Source organism: Leuciscus leuciscus (genome assembly GCF_965113295.1).
Source record: "Leuciscus leuciscus genome assembly, chromosome: 14".
Lineage (NCBI taxonomy): Eukaryota > Metazoa > Chordata > Actinopteri > Cypriniformes > Leuciscidae > Leuciscus > Leuciscus leuciscus.
This window is the reverse complement of record NC_138738.1, coordinates 27088589-27105894: the sequence shown is the minus strand read 5'-3', so window position 1 is coordinate 27105894 and position 17306 is coordinate 27088589. Positions and strand designations below refer to the sequence as shown.

Below are 17306 nucleotides of genomic sequence, written 5' to 3'. Positions count from 1 at the left end.
GTCACACAGGATATATGCTGATAATGTTGAAATTCTAAAGCAGAGCTGTGAGATCTCAAAATTATTATCTAGTCTCTTGTGTATGCTGCATTTAGCCAAAGCTTCTAAAACAAATCCATGTTATAAATATGGTAGAACTATAATTTCTACTAAGATTGCTTTATTAACACAACTAATTTAGAATAACTTGGCTGCAACCGAAAATATGGATTCTCTCTTTTCTAGCACTCTAGATAATGTTGCTCCTTTGCGCTTAAAGAACAGTCAGACACCCTGGTAAAATGAGAACACTCGCACCCTCAAGAGAGCAGCCTGGAAAATGGAGTGCATCTTGAAGAATAAAAAACTAGAGGTATTTCACATTCTGTGGAAGAATAGTGTTACTGAAGGCTTTAAAATGGTTAAGTCTGCTTATTTTCCCTCTCTGTTAGAAGAAAACTAACACAACCCGAGGTTTATTTTATTTATTTGATATAGTACAGAGGCTAAATTGACAAGAAATAAAGCATCAACAGTTTCAGACATTTCCCAACAGCACAGCAATAATGATTCATGATTTATGTTTTTTAATTACTATTCAAGTTTAGAATGCAATGCCGCAAGGCTCAGTACTAGGACCGTTGCTATAAAAACTGGATGACTAATAGCTTCCACTGATATTTTTAGAAAAAAGAGAGGTTTTCAATTACTGGACCCAAAAATCTCCACAAGTAATAACCTAGAATACTGTCTCTTGATAGATGTTCTGTCAAGTCTTCGTCATCAGTCAATAACCAGGGTGTGCTTTATGAAATGAATCTGTCATTTGAAAGCCATTTTTTCATCTTTAAAATATCTCTAAATTACGACACATTCTCAATGGTAAATGCAGAAAGTTAATTCATGCATCTATAACATCAAGGCAAGATTATTGTATTGCATTTCTGGGTGGATGCCCAGCAGGTTTATTAAACAAACGTCAACTAGTCCAAAATGCAGCAACTTAAGTGTTTACTAGAACCAAGATGTATGATTATATTCACCCGGTTCTGTCAACAAGGCATTGGCTGCCTTGTAAGCATTATATACATTTTAAAATCTTGCTAATTACTTATACTTAATGGTTTAGCTCCTCAGTACTCAAGCAAGACCCTATAGGATTTCTGTCCTTCACTTTTATTGCTGAAAATTCTGTCCAGTTGATAATACCTAGAATATAACAATCAACCACGGGTGGTAGATCCTTTTCATATGAAGTGCCCAAATGTAGACAAGCCCTTGGCACAGATCCCTATGACCAGCTATTAATGATAGCCTTGGACCCTGTGCAAATGGTCATGGATAAGTCAATTCTCTACTGCTGGCTAAACAGCAGCTCTAACTTCATATTTAAATTTTATGGATAATTCCATAAAACGTTGGATAGACTACAACGTTTATTGGCCTATTCCAAACTTAGACATAGTCGCTATATAGTTGAAATAAAATGTTTAAATATCAGTCCACAAAGTCTGACTCGTGATACAGCCTGGAATCATAAATCACACCATGTTTGTTCATTTAGGCCAAAACTAGGTAGAACTGGACCCCCGGCTGAGCCTGGTTCCTCACAAGGTTTTGGTGGTGGTGTTTCGGGTTCATTTCCACTGTCGCCTTTGGCTTAATCAGATGGGGTTTAAAAGGAAATTGATATTCCAGAAAATATTAGCGGTTTGAATGCGCTGACACTATTGGACGGGAACAAAACTTGGAATGAATTGAGCTACCTTTGTTGTTTCATAATTGATAGATTTCGCAACACTTACACAGTTATGGAACTGAATTAAATAAACATTGAACTAAACTGAGCTGAATAACGACTGATTTAAATAAATGTGTCATGACAATCCTTTGCACACATTCCAACTGAGCTACTAAGCTGAGCTACTCCAGTTTCATTATGAAATGCAAGACCAAAACAACATTTCAGAGCGTATGTTTTCTTTTGAATTATTGTAAATTAATCACATAATGCTAAACTGCCCATAATGTGAACCAGTGGAATAATACTCCAGACGGTTTCTATTCAGTGTATTGCATTAATATAAAGTCAGATGATATAAAGAGTTTTAGTGTAAAATATTTTACCCAAATTAACTTTAATAGTATTCTCATGCTTTGAATGCAGGGACAGAAACCTTTATGGCACAGTCCGCGTGATGTAATTTTCATCATCAGAAGGGTCTGCAGACTCCAATTTTTGTGATCGTGCGCGTACAACAGCGCATGTGCGAGTGACTTGGGCGCTTGAAAACAGAACCCACTAGATTGTGCACACGCGCCGAACATGTCTTTCCATGCACATGGTAAAAGGAGTATACTTTGAAAGGCTTGCATATTCAACTGTGCGAAAGATGGAGTGCGGAAAATGAAGTATACCCAGGCCTTTACTAGTCTGTCTCATTCCAGCATTTAATGCTGAGGATGACTCTAATCTAGAAGCCATGGATGCAGCACTGCGATTGAGAAAAACCCTTTGTATTTATTTGCTATGACCCTTCCCTCAAAGGGGACAAGTGGACCCAAATATAAGCATAACAGAGCCACTGGATCCCCAGATTTTTCACCCATCTGTATTTTAAGTCAGGATATGATGTTTAATATTGGTATAACCGTAACGACTTTGATTTTAACGAATCATTTTTCTTGCATAGTCGACACATCAGAGTGTATATGTCAGTGGATGGTCTTCGTAGCAATAGTTGACAACTCCCTCAAAAGTCACATCTTCATCCTTTTCTCCATCCTCCAAACAGTGGCTATGCACATGTATTTCAGTGTCTCCACTGTTTCTCTGTTGTCTCATTATAAGCCTCTTGTTGTTGCTGTTTCTCACTGATGCCTCAAGAGCTTTTTGTTTGCGGTAAAAATGTGAAAACTTGTTGAAAATGATGGTGATGGGTAGTGCCACAACTAATGTGCCGCTCAGGATGCAGCCAGATGCTGCCAGCTTTCCAGCCACTGTCACTGGAACCACATCTCCATATCCCACTGTTGTCATACTAACTGTCCCCCACCACCAGCAAGCTGGGATTGTGTCCAAACCAACATCTTCCTCATATTCTGCAGTGTAAGCCATTCCAGAAAACACTGATACACCCACTGCCAGGTACAGTAATAAGATTCCAACCTCTCTGTAGCTGTGCTACACAAAGAAACAAAGACATTATATTTTTTACATGTAAAACGTAGGTAGAAAAAGCTGTAAAGCACTTATATACTGAGTTGTCAAAACTGAGTATTCTGAATGTTCAAAATTAATTTCAATTTTTAAAAATGGGATGGAATTGAAATCTTTACAAAATTATAAGACAATGTAGGGGGAAAATATGTTATTTCTGGATTTTTAGGGACTGGCATCATGGATTAATTTAGTTAAATAAGACATAATAAAAACATTTACAGTCAGTACTATTCAATATGCCAGTGGTTTTCAATCCTGATCCTGGGGACCCACAGCACTGCACATTTTTTACGTCTCCCTTTATGTAACACACCTGATTCAGATTTTCAGCTCATTGAGAGAGAGGTCCATAAACTGAACAGATGCTACATTCCAATTCGCCTACATATACTTTGCACTAAAAGCATTTACTCTTTTTTTTGAAGAAAAAGTACATACCGTGTAGCAGAAGAGTAGGCAAGTTATGAGACACACTGCCATGTAAGAAAATCGTGTCTTGTGACATTATGTGCCGTTTTGTCACATAACGTCACAAGCATCATGTCACCATAAATTGGCTTGTCTCATTTAATGTCTAAAATACAATTCTTCTTTCTAAGTTCACAATGTTGTTGCAGGTGAAATTTAATATGAATAATAAGTAATGTCCCTTAATGGAAAAGGTGTGACTGCAGTCTTAGTGGAAGAGAGGGGGTATGCAGAAGGATGGTAAATGCCTCAGGGGCTACGCGACTCTAAAAAGTTTGGGAACCACATAGTCGACCATCCGGGGACTTTTAGCATACTCTTTTCAACATCTACTATGCTTTGGGACACACTTATTGTAATCTCACATACTATTTAGGATGCACATTGGGACACAGGGACAGATACTATTTATGGTGGAGTGTATGCAAACAGGGAACCATGGTGAGTTTTTCAGATAAGAGACACATACAAAATGTAGAGTGGCATGAATCTCCCTCCAGGTCCAGGATTAAACACCACTACAACAGAGGTCTTCAACCAAACTCCTGGGGACTCACTGTCCTGCAAAGTTTATTTGTGTGTTTGATCAGAGTTAGAGCTAAACCCTAAAGGGCAGTGGGTCCCCAGAAGCAGGGTTGAAGACCTCTGCACTACAATATGCAGATTGTAAATACACTTGCACAATGGCAGTGTAATCTCACCCGTAGAGTAGCACCTAGTGACCTTAACCCTGTTGAATGCCTAGCCAACTTTAGCACCCTGAAGATTCTCATCAGCCGCAACACCTGGACCAGTTTTCCCAAGTTGCCCAGCTCTGACTCACTCCCAATGACCAGATCAAAAAAGATTGTGATGTATATTGGCATCACTGAGATGATATCAATCACGTTTAGTGGTAGCAAGAAGAATTTGCGATGGTTTGGAGCAAGAAGCATGCGAGTTACTACCTCAAAGGTAAACCAGCAGATGCAGAACACTTCTAATACATGCATAGTTGGGTCTTCAATTGGATTACCACCGTCATCAAATTTTTGGTATTCTGGAATGCTACTGATACACGTGGTGGCAATTGATATTAACACCACACAAATGGAAAGCAAGCTGAAAACTTTGCTAGGGATTGAATAACCTGGATTTTCCAATGTTAGCCACAGACACTTCCGAATGTTTCCAAAACGTATTTCATGGAAGTGCTCAATATCTTTGTTCAGATCAGAAATCTCATCAACTGATGTATCCACACTGCTAACATCACTCTCTTCATCCCAGGATGTATGATGTCTCTTCAGTTTACGATCAAGGTAACGGTAACTACAGCAGCTGTCCAGAAAAAAATCACTGATTCCCCAGTACTCTATTTCCTGAGAGAAGGAGAAAATGCACAGCTCATCCATAATATGCAGCTTGCCAGTCTGATAGAAGTGCAGGACATAAGGGAAGAGACCAGGGTTACGGTCAAAGTAAAACTCTTTCTGTTGAACATCAAAATCATCACAGAGCTGTAGAATGTCATCCTCTGAGTCACAAGACAAGAGTTGGCCAAGACGTGTGTCCGGAAACTTCTTCAGAATGCTTGAGCATAGAGTGTGCCTCAACCCACCTACATTGATGTGTAAAAGGTGGTCCTTAGGATCCAAAATCCACCAAGGATGTCTTTCCTTCACCATGGTCTACCTTCACGCTGTAATGGAAAAAGGGACATTTGTGTCAGTATGGGTGGAAAAAATAACAGGTTAATTTCGGTGATTCATTTTACATGTTAAAAATAATTCATGTAATTAAAGTGTCATCTGTTTTTTTCACTTCCTGAGGTTATGAGTAATTTTTTTGTCACTATATATTTTTACACAATATGATTATAATTTTACACAATTACTGTGTTCTCATGTTATTTGCGTACTGTTTGGCTCCACAAAGAATATCCTGTGGTGTGTGATGCAGTCCTCAGCTTATTCTGTGAATAACAGTTCTTAAATTTCAATTTATGTAAATATTCTGTATATTTTATTTTTCATCCTTTTTTATTTAAAAATATATTTTGAAATGTTTTTATTAGTGCTGTCCATCGATTAAAAAATGTAATCGAGTTAATCAGTCACGGGCTGTGATTAGCACGATTAATCGCAAATGTAAAATATCAGGATTTACTTAACCTGCAGTGTTGAAATAAATAAATGCATGACAAACTGCATTAAGGAAACAGATTCTTCAGTTGTATTACCTCAATTATTAACATTTATTTAACAAGTGTTCAATAACAATCTCTTAATTTGTTGAGGCATCCATATGAACTGCAGACATATTTAGCACAAACCAAATACTGTTACAGAGTAATGTCTGCTACAAATTCACAAATAGCTTAACTTTAAATGTTTTGCATAGTAAGTAACATCAACTCAAATGAATGCAACAATAAGCAAGCCTATTTTAGAAATGCCATAATGTCTGTGAAGAGTCAGAAAGAACAGTCTCTACATTGTTGATTAAAGATAATTACTTAAAACAGTGTGCATCTGTGCAACATGCCTCCTGTCAACCAATCATACAGTCTACTCTTCTTTCAACCAGTTGCTCAGGCAGACTAGCTTGTTCACATTTTCAGATGATAGAGCTGACCTCTTCTTCAGCAAAATGTGGCCTGCCAAGGAGAACAGCCTCTCACATGGCACTGTTGAGGCTGGTGTAACCAAGTATGTACAAAAGGAACTGTATTGCACTAATTACTATTACGATGCCAACCGTTTCAGAGGGTCGATTACCACATTTTGATGTCAAATGGCCACGAGAGTAATGAAGAGCAGGCAGTTGTACTAATTGTACTATTTTACTCTTAAGAATGTTGAATAACAATAATCAAATACACTGTGTACTTATTCACCATCAAATGATTATACAAATGCAAAGAAAATGTACAAATGAAGAGCGTAGGCCTGCGCAAAATAATAAACAAAATAAACAATGAATTATTTCAACAAATTTGAATTTCAAGGATACAGATGTTAGCTGGTCTTGTGATTAGGCAGGGAAAACAATGATTGCAACAGTCTGTGTTAGTCTCTACAGTTCTTTGAGATGTTCAGATGTCCAAATAGCGATATGAAGTTGGTCGTTGAGCTGCAGTCTCAGGCCCCTGATGCGTGATGAATCCTCCGCGATAATAAATGCAGGTGAATATAAATCTAGGATGTGTATTACTCGTTGATGTATGACTCTAAAATGTGGTTATTCAAGTTTTCACTATATGGAAACTTCAGCGTGAAGTTTAATACCTTCCGCTGCCAATCAAGAGCACAAATATTCTATCCTGCAGTTCACAAAGTGAAGGCTCTGCAGAAAGAGATTTTAATCTATCTTATTTTACTGCTTTACAGGTAAGATTGCAGGACCTCAGCTTTCCCTCAGGATCCGAATGAAAAATAAATGATCCACTCTCGCGCGATCTCAGATTAAACCACACCTCCTCACATTCAAATCAATGACCAACATAATAGCTGCACAGCCCTTATAATAAATTAACACAAACTGAGCATGGGCTTTTTTCAAAGTATCTTTTTGCAATTTGGGCCAGATTACCAAATTCACCTGCTTGTGACGACCACTACTGTAGTAGATATGTGTCTATGCTGACACAGGGCTCTGGCTTGTACCTCTCTAAAGATTTATCTGTGGACAGTGTCTCATCATCAGACTCTGACTGATTCCATCAGTAGGAGGGCCATCTTCTTCTTTTGGTGGCTCTGGCTCCACTTCTTCTCCAGAGGTCTGTGGTGCTGGTTCTCTTTTCTTTAGCATCTCACTCAGCTTTTGCCACACCTCTCCCCTCTCTGTTCTTGGCAGGCACCTAAGTTCCTTGAACCTAGGATCTAGAGCGGTTGCTACTTTAACCACCACAGGTTTGAGTTATCCTTTCACCCGTTGAGGTCCTTATGGAATGCAGCATTGAAGCGCAATATGTATGTAGGCAGGGACCTCCATTGTGCGCAGGAGATGACATAGTGCAGGTAGCACCACGGAGCAGGATACATACTTTCCACCACCTAGAAGCTCTGAATGATGTCCTGAGGCCCCCGGTCCTGAACTATGTTAATGGGCCTGCAATCTGTGGTGATCCATTTAGCGATTGCACCTTTGCTGTTGTTGACAAACTCCGCCAGTGTCGTTTGTTGACCCTGTCTCTGAAGCATCTTTGCTAGCATCAGCAACATTATTTTATAACGAAACATTCCGTTCAGCAGAGCTGGCACTGTCTCCTCTGTCCTCGTGTTACCCGCATTTGCCATGCCTTTATCACACAAAGCTAGGTAACCATCCGTGCTGCAACAACGGGAAATTGTTGGGGTCAAACTTGATCAAATTATTAATTTGCGGAAAAAAAAGAAAAAAAAAGCGTACATTTTTTTAGACAACCCTAGTTTTTATATATATATATAGTTGTCTTATTTTTAAAGTTATGCTTGTCAGTTTGTTATTACAGTACATATTGTCAGTGGTGTATGAAATATACAAATCATTTACTTGAGTAAAAGAACAGATACCCTGAAATATTTTAGTAAATGTATACTTTTTTAATTGAGTAAAAGTAAGTACTTTTTTATGTAGGCTACGGCTACATAAATATCAAGCAGCTCTAAAAAGACAACAGTATTATTATTCAACTCAAATCTGTTCAATGATACGGTAATTCAGTTAGTGTTGATGTTGCTAAATGTATAAATTATTAAACAAATAGATTTTTGTTCTCATCTGATAAAGGCCCTGATATACTCACAGCAAAGTTCTTTTTCTTTTTAAAATGAAGTTCGAAATACGTAACCAGCGATTTACTGTTAGCGAACATCCGACACCACCCACACTGCTGAGAACAATGGTTAGATGAATATGTAAATGTGCTGCGCGCTTTCCTCTCAATAACAAAATAAACACAACAAAATTGAGAAAACAGCAAGCATTTTTTAATATAGCATTAGAAAAGCATCTGATCATTGCAATGTAGATTTGTTTGCACGAGTTCTGTAATTCGGCACATGTCTCGTTTCATCAGAAGTACAACTTAATTTTCTACTATAAAGCAGCTCTCCATTGTGTTCATGTTTTCACTCATGGACCTCGACTGACTGAACAGGAGAAATTAACTAGAAAAGATTTCCACTTGAAAGAAGGCGGAGCCTCCGCACACATCTACCTATTACGTAATTGCCACGGACCAATGGTTGTACAAAAGTGTTTACAAGCCGTAGCAAACTTTCTAGAAAGTTCGTTTTGGTGAGCTGTTTCGAACTCCCAAAACGAATTCCAAACAATGTTTGTTTTGGCCTGATTTTGTTCGAAATGACATTACATCAGTTCGTTCTTCGATTTCACTTGAAGTATAAAGCCTTTAGTGTCAGTGTCATGGAGTCCACTGAAGGCAAGTTTGAAGAACCCAAGTGCAGCATTTATTTCCTTAACAAGATCAAATGTAAAACAAAGACATGACGTGCCATGAACTCAAAACATGAACGCACCAAACAGAGATGAAATTAGTTTTTATGAATGAATGGCTTGCTCTAACTGTTGCTGGTCTTCGTCTACAACAAGCGCTTTTGCACTACCTGCTGGTGAGGTCGACTAACAGCAGATGGAGAGTATGCTCGGCAATCTACTTTTCCTGCAGTTCCTGGATGTCAATGTTGAATTTACTGTCGAATTTAAACCACTGAATTTGTGGAAGTGAATTTGCAAAGCGAAATAAAATGGACCGGAAATTTCCTGTTGAATATTATCTTATTCTAATATTATCTTATTATTTTTAAACAGTTTGAATATTTTGGAAGTGAAATATGAAAGGTGAATATTGATTATTGAATTTGTAATAATGAAAATGTGTTTGAAATGTTTTGAATTGAAATATTCACAGCTTAAATGTTGAATTTCAGCCCTAAAAATACAATGCATTAGAATGCAAGCATGGTTAATGCAATGCCTTTTTTTTCCAAGTAGTGCAATTCAACAGGCTTTTTTGTTTCAAAAACATTTGGCATTATTTTACTTCCATACAAGCTGCTGCATTTTAGACAAATTGAAGTAGGGCATCCACCCAGTCATTACATTATAATAATCTTACCTTGAGGTCAAAAATGCATGAATTAACTCTTCTGCATTTGACATTAAGTATCGTAATTTAAAAATGTGCTTTTACAAATATTAGCAATGTGGCTTTTCAAATAGCACACCCCAGTTCTTAAAATCCTTTTTCTCAGCGCAATATTTAAATTGAGTATACCCAAAGTATACCCCATTTCCTTACAAGGCATTTGCCCACCCATGGACTTTTGACTAAGCTTACAAAAAAGTAAGATTTGTTTTGTTTGGATGATTCTAGAGAGCTTCATGATTATGTAGATATATATCAACAAAAAATACTTATTAGTAACATGAAAATGACCTTTCTTTGAGAGGGTTTGCCTTCACCATGCTTCCTGGAAGTAGTGGTAGGAAGTTGACAGCCTCATGTGATAGGAAGGAAGTGAATACCTTTTATTTTTATTTTTTTAATCCTTTATTTGGTTGTTTAAAACATGGATAATGTTTAATCAGAAAATGGTTACAAAAAGAAAATGACAACTATACACTGCGGCAAATGTAAAGACTTTTAACCTAAACTTCTTCATCATTGTCTGCTTCTACAACTATGCGTGACACATACAGAGATTTATTTATGGGAAGTCCGACATTTTTTCAAACTTTTAGGGCTTTCAGTTGATTAAAACAGTTAAAAGAAAAGTGCTGTTAACGTGATGAACGTAATGTGATGAAATTTGCCTCTACATATATTTTTCCAAATGTACACTATACATACGTAGCTCCTAAATAATACATCAGTTACCGTGGCGTGAGTTGTACCATAACACATAAATGTTCTACCGATATAACTGTAAATGTTTTACTTGATTCATTAAAGGGATAGTTCACTTTTAAATAAAATTTTGGTATGTTTTAGCTTACCTCAAGGGCATCCAAGATGTAGGTGTCTTTTTTTCCGCAGTAGTTTCAATTTTGATATTTTTAGGTCAAACCGTTCTTGTCTGTCAGTCATATAATGCAGGTCGATGGTCACTGTCTCAAAGAGCATGCACAGAGTCCAAATTAAAACAATTCCCCATCGTCCAAATTAAACAATTCCCCATCGTAAGTACACATTGATGGCCCAAGACACGAAACGAGCGGTTTGTGTGAGAAAACGAACAGTATTTATATCGTTTTTACCTCTTGAACACAGCCACCTCCAAGTGATCTGAGAGCGCGGGCGGGTATAGATATATACACTAGATGTCGCATTGGCTACGGTTTCGATGGGGAATTGTTTAATTTGGACGATGGGGAATTGTTTTAATTTGGACTCTGTGTATGCTCTTTGAGACAGTGACCATCGACCTGCATTATATGACTGACAGACAAGAACGGTTTGACCTAAAAATATCAAAATTGAAACTACTGCGGAAAAAAAGACACCTACATCTTGGATGCCCTTGAGGTAAGCTAAAACATACCAAAATTTAATTTCAAAGTGAACTATCCCTTTAAGGATTATCTTATAATTATCCGTATTTGTCTCTTTTGGACTATATATCCTTTATTACTATAAAAATATAGAAAGCAGACTGACTGCCAGTGTCTCACTATCTAATTTGTATTTGCTGATTTTGTCCCATTTTTCTCAATGATGGTCAATTATTAATGCACTATTTTGTTATCTCATCACTGAAGATAACTCTAACCCTAACGGGACTGAAGAGTCCATGACAATGAATTTAACAGAACATAACTGTGACTCCGTGTTACAAATATGTTAGACCTATCACTTCTGCCACTAAAGATTGCTTTATTAATAATATTCCTAATCAGTTTAATTTCCTCAGCATCCCAGATAGCTTAGAAGCACTCGATATCGAGTTTTTTTTTTAGCATTTCATGGAAAGAGAGCACGATTGCATACAGAGAGGCCTTAAAAGCTGCTAGATCTGCTTATTTTTCAACCCTATTAGAAGAAAATAAACAAAACTCTAGTTATTTATTTGAAACATTGGCTAAATTAATGAAAAATAAAGCTTCAACCCCAGACGTTTCCAAGCAGCACAGCAGTAATGACTTTATGAACTTCTTTAATTACCGGTACAAGATTGATAATATCAGGGAGAAAATTATAACTATGCAACCGTCTACTACAGTATCGCATCAGGCAGTGCATTGTAGTCTCCTTGAGGAAAAAATTTATTAATTCATTGCTATAGGAGAGGAAGAACTTTCTAAACTCGTTAAATCATCTATGTATGTTAGACCCTATACCGACTAAGCTATTGAAAGAGATGCTTCCAGAGGTCATAGATCCTCTTCTTAATATCATTAATTCATCTTTGTCATTAGGATATGTACCAAAAACTTTTAAGCTGGCTATGATTAAACCGCTTGTTAAAAAAACGCAACTTGATCGTACAGAGTTAGTCAATTACAGGCCGATCTCGAATCTACCTTTTCTGTCAAAGATACTAGAAAAGGCAGTATCCTCACAACTATGTTCCTTTCTAGAAAGAAATGATATCTGCGAGGATTTTCAGTCAGGATTTAGACCGTGACAGGATTTAGTCACAAAAGATTTGCTCTTATCATCCGATCGTGGTTAGTGGCCCCTAAGTTATAACTAATGATCTTTGCAACAAAAGTGAATCAATCAATCAAAACTAACTTTAGCTGGACAATAACTTTATTCTAGAGCTGCTTTAAAGCCAAAACAATATCTGTTACTGTAATTTCCTAATATCACTGTAAAGCTGCTTTGAAACAATCTATATTGTTAAAAGCGCGATATAAATGAAGGTGACAGTACGCCCCCTCCCGGAAGGCACGACTTTTGGAGGAGCCATGTTGATGACTTGGCTGACGACATCTGGGGGACGACCGATGGAGGTGAAACTGATGGATCTCAGAGCGCAGACGAAGAGCTGATGGTACTGACCAACACCGCTGGTACTGGAAGGCATGGGAGGAGCCAAGGCGAAGCCGACAGGTCAACAGGCCAAGGTGCGGTGAAGGGATCAGATGCCAGAGGCGGAGCCAAAAGTTCCTCTTGCTCAGGTGAGGCTGGTGATTGTGTGACCTGAGGCTTCTCTTCACAGCAAGACGTCACTGGTGAAGACGAAGGGCTGCAGGCATCCAGCAGAGGCGGGGCTGGATGACTGAGCTTTGCTGTGAGGGTGACCAGAGGTAAACTCGACGGGATCAATGATGCTACTGCTATTCGCACACAGTCCATACATGTCGATGATACAGTTTCAATGCAGTCTTGCAACAGTGATGATGAAAAACAAACAGACAGTTCAGGGTGGGATAGGGTTGGCGGTAGTTGGCGGTAGCTCGTTGTTTTGGTTCAGGAATAAAAGGTGGCGGGTGCGGTGTTTCGTTTGCAGTGCTTGGTGACTGACATCTGTTTAACTCTGCATAGCATTAAATGCGCTGATGACGTGTGATGTCTGCGCGAGCAAAGTGCGCGGAGGTATGAAAATACATATGTTGACAGACAGGTATAGGATTGGATTTGGACCGAATACAATGACTGGACAAACCTTTTATGGTCCTACAACTTCCCAAGAATATATATATATATATATATATATATATATATACACATTTAAATACATTTAGACCACTTAAATTAGTGATTGCTATCAAGAGGTTAAAAGACCTTGGCTGTTTCTGGAACAAATGCCTACCCTGCTTTTAAGTAGTCCACACTAACTAAATGAAAAATACAGTAGGCCCATTATTCACAATACCGTTCTAACCAAGCAGTTTAATGTTGACAACATCCACACACTGTGGATATAAAAAAAGGTCTCAGCAGGGATACAGTTAACAATTAGCATAGAAGCCAGTGATTTCTAGAATTAACTCTAATTAAAAATAAATAAACTGTGTCTTTAATGCTATCCAGTGGGCATCAGAAGTAGCCTGACGCCTCTCAATCAACAAACATTCTGTTGTTCCTTTATGAAATTCGATGTTGTAAAAAGTGCATTCGCAGAAGTAATAATATAAAACAATACTTAGCCTAAAGACAAAATTATAGCCAGCTTGCAGGTATTCATAATAAATAATTATGATGATAATATAATAAATATGAAATGCCACAGTCCATTCAAGTCAGGCAAAAAAAAAATATATATATGCTAGCTTACATTATTAAATCAATATCAACTTGTGCCTTGGGATGTCACATAAAGTGCATTTTATTTTTAGTTCTGTCATCCTTCTTTCTGGGACATTTAGGCTTCTTAAGAAGTCTTGTTCATCGTGGGAGCCAATATCATGGTCATAGCTAGAATTTTTTTTATTGTAATTGTAAATCTAAATGTGTGTGTGTGTGTGTGTGTGTGTGTGTGTGTGTGTGTGTGTGTGTGTGTGTGTGTGTGTGTGTGTGTGTGTGTGTGTGTGTGTGTGTGTGTACAGATATTTGTTAATGAGTGTTTTGGGATTTTTGTAGTTAAAGTTATAGTTTTTTTTTTTAATAAAAACATAAAATTAGCTCCATGGGGTAAGATGTCCCCCTCATTAAAACACACACATTAGCCTACCGAACAGTGCAACTGGCAGTGGTCAAAGGATAAATACATTTCAATATATTATATATTTCCAAAAGACTGTTAAACTCAGGAAGCCTCAAAACTATGTAAATGCTGACCTTACGTCCCTGAAACAATTAGCTACCGTCCAAATAGGACGTCACGGTTCACACACGCTCACATCCTTTATAGCTTATTAAAAGAAAAAAGTATTTGGCCTAATAGGCTACATTTGCTTGCAAGCACTGTATTAAATTGAAAGCGTATCAAAGGCTAACAGTTGTTCTTAAGAAACTGTGTATCGCTATGCCTTTAAACACACAAATCGTTCAGATTTCATACATTTTGTTCTTTCTGTCATTGTACTGCCATGCGCTTCTCTTTAACCTTGTAATGCACGTCTATCTTAAGCATATATTTTGATAAAACAGTGAAACCAAAAACATCACATTTAAAGCAAATGTTATATCTCTGCTTTTAATGAATTTGTTATATAATTAAAAAGGAAACCTACCACAGATGTTACTGTTTGTTCTCCACTTGTTTTCTTTTCATGTGATTATTCGTTTGTTTACGGCGCGTGTGTAAGATGCCAAAAAGTATCAATCCAGTGACCTACAGGCTAGTAATCTATATTCAAATTTTGTAAATATTGTATTCCTCTAATATCAGTTTGTCTTTTCGGTTCGCAACAAATTGCTCCTCAGCCGACACAAGCTCATTTTCCCACCGCTCCTGCTGCTTCGATGTGAAATGATGCGCATGTGTCCAGTCAGGCGCGGAAACACACCCTAGCAGTCAAACACTGCAGTTCAGGAACGTGAATTCTTGAATGAACGTATGGCCTATTTACATATCCTCTTTATCAGTCAAGACGCATTAAGTAGCCTATTGAGATAGAACAGTCTAAAAAAAAAACTGGGAAAAAAAGTTTGTTAAAGTCACCATGAAATCAAACAATTCTTTTTTTTTTTTTTTTTTTATGGAATATTGCAGTATTTATTATAAATAAATACTTATACTTGCACATCACTATTTTTTTAATTCATCATATTGTTTATTCAAAATAATTTCCCCTCCTTCTTGCAACATCTCTTCTCTGATGACATATACTGGCGCAAGGGTGGGACAACCTGTCATTAGGACATTACATGTCGCTTTGGATAAAATCTTCTGCTAAATGCATACTTACAAAAGAGTAACAAAGCATTCATCAAAGAGCCAACAAAAACATAGTAGGCTACACAATACCAGGGGGTTTTTTTTATAAGTGCGCTGGTTTAAAGGGATAGTTCACGCACAAATTAAAATTCTTTCATTTATTACTCACCCTCATGTTGTTCCAAACCCATAAGACTTTCGTTCAACTCCGGAACGCAAATGAAGATCTTTTTGATGAAATCTAAGAGCTTTCTGTCCCTCCATAGACAGCTACTCAACTGATACTTTGATGCTTCAAAAGGTTCATAAAGAGATCGTAAAACTAATTCATATGAATTGAGCGGTTTATATGATGGAAAGACTGAATTTGAGTGAGTAATTCAGTGAGTATGAGAGTAAGTAATTAATGACAGAATTAAAACTTTAAATTTGATGTGATGTGGGTTCTAGACTAGACGTGCTGCCGTGCTCTGGATTACCTGCAAAAGCTTAGTCATGCTGGTTGGAAGGCCTGCTAATAAAACATTGCAATATCCAGCCTTGAAATTACAAGTGCTTGGACAAGTATGTGCCCCGTATTCTAAATGGAAGGGTCTGATTTTCCTAGTGTTGAAGACCGCAAACCTGCACAAACAGGCCGTTGTTAAGATGTGGGTGGAAAAGCTCAGCTGGTTGTCAAACACTACCCCCGGGTTCCTTTCTGTCCTAGATCGCAGCAATAGCAAATGACAACAATCCAATGATCCAATCAATTCCTGATGGACAAAATCAAGTTCTGCCCAAGAATTTTTCTTGTTCGAGAAGTCATTTAATATGGAAGAAAAGACTATATCGCAACTTTCAAGCCGACTGCAATATATATAAATATATAAATAAATGAATATATTCTGATAGCACAAGTACATCATGGAAACGTCTATTTGATGTGTGTGTTTACATCTGGAAGATGTATTTTTGTCTTGATCTTCCTTTATTTTTGGTAGATGTATGTATGAAGATGAGTGTTTGCTCATCTACATTTATAGGATGTTCCCTTTCAGATGTCAAATAGACATTTAGAAAATGTCTTTAAGATGTTTATGATTTAGAATGTATGTAAAACTGACATCTAAAAGACGTCTATCAGATGTTAGTAAACAGCATATGCTTTCCAGATGAAGTGATTTTTAACAGACATCTTGCAGACGTACGTGTGCTATCTATTGGATTAATCTGTTCAACATGTTCAAAGGTATTTGCCTGGGTGCAATCTTATTTCTTCCATTTAAAATTAGAGAAATTAGTGTTTATACTTGCCTGTCACTCATTATGGGTCAACCAAATATTGATATTTCAAATTTAAATATTTATTATAGTTTGAAAAATCTAGCATTCTCCTCAGTTAATTAATTAATTGAGACAACCATTTTTAAACTGATTTTCAGATCAATCTTTTGATTATTACCCCCATCGTTAAGGCTGCAGTCCCTATTCCTAAACCCCATTACTGTAAGTAACCCTAAACCTGACCATACTAGGCTGCGTTTCCCAAAAGCATCATAAGCCTAAGTAGATTGTAGAACCATTGATGGTCTCTACACAGTCTACTAGGGTTACATGCTTTTTTAGGGTTACTAGGGTTACATGGTTATGCTTTTAGGAAGTGTAGCCCTGGGAGTAATCAGGTGTAGCTGTGTAGGCAAAAGCCGCGTTTCCACCGCAGGAACTTTCCCCAGGAACTAGGAACTTTGGGCTGGTACTCGATGTGTTTACACCGCAGGAACCAGGGTCTAAATGAAGTTCCGGGTAAATATTTCCCCTTCCGATAGTCCCTGCTCATGAAGACAAACATTTGTATTCAACAAAACTCTTATTTTTAATTGAACGAAATTGCCTGCTCG

The 17306-nt window shown here is 37.4% G+C and overlaps 1 protein-coding gene across 1 annotated transcript; it reads right to left on the bottom strand.

Annotated features, from left to right (window-relative positions):
- Positions 1-450: 450 nt before the first annotated feature.
- Positions 451-15034, bottom strand: LOC309514098 (delayed-rectifier potassium channel regulatory subunit KCNS2). Its single transcript, XM_082190231.1, has 3 exons — positions 14780-15034; positions 4372-5351; positions 451-3163 (listed from the first exon to the last, which is right to left on the bottom strand). The coding sequence occupies exons 2-3, from the start codon at positions 5335-5337 to the stop codon at positions 2681-2683; spliced, it is 1449 nt and encodes a 482-aa protein (XP_082046357.1). The 5' UTR covers positions 5338-5351; positions 14780-15034; the 3' UTR covers positions 451-2680.
- Positions 15035-17306: the final 2272 nt, after the last annotated feature.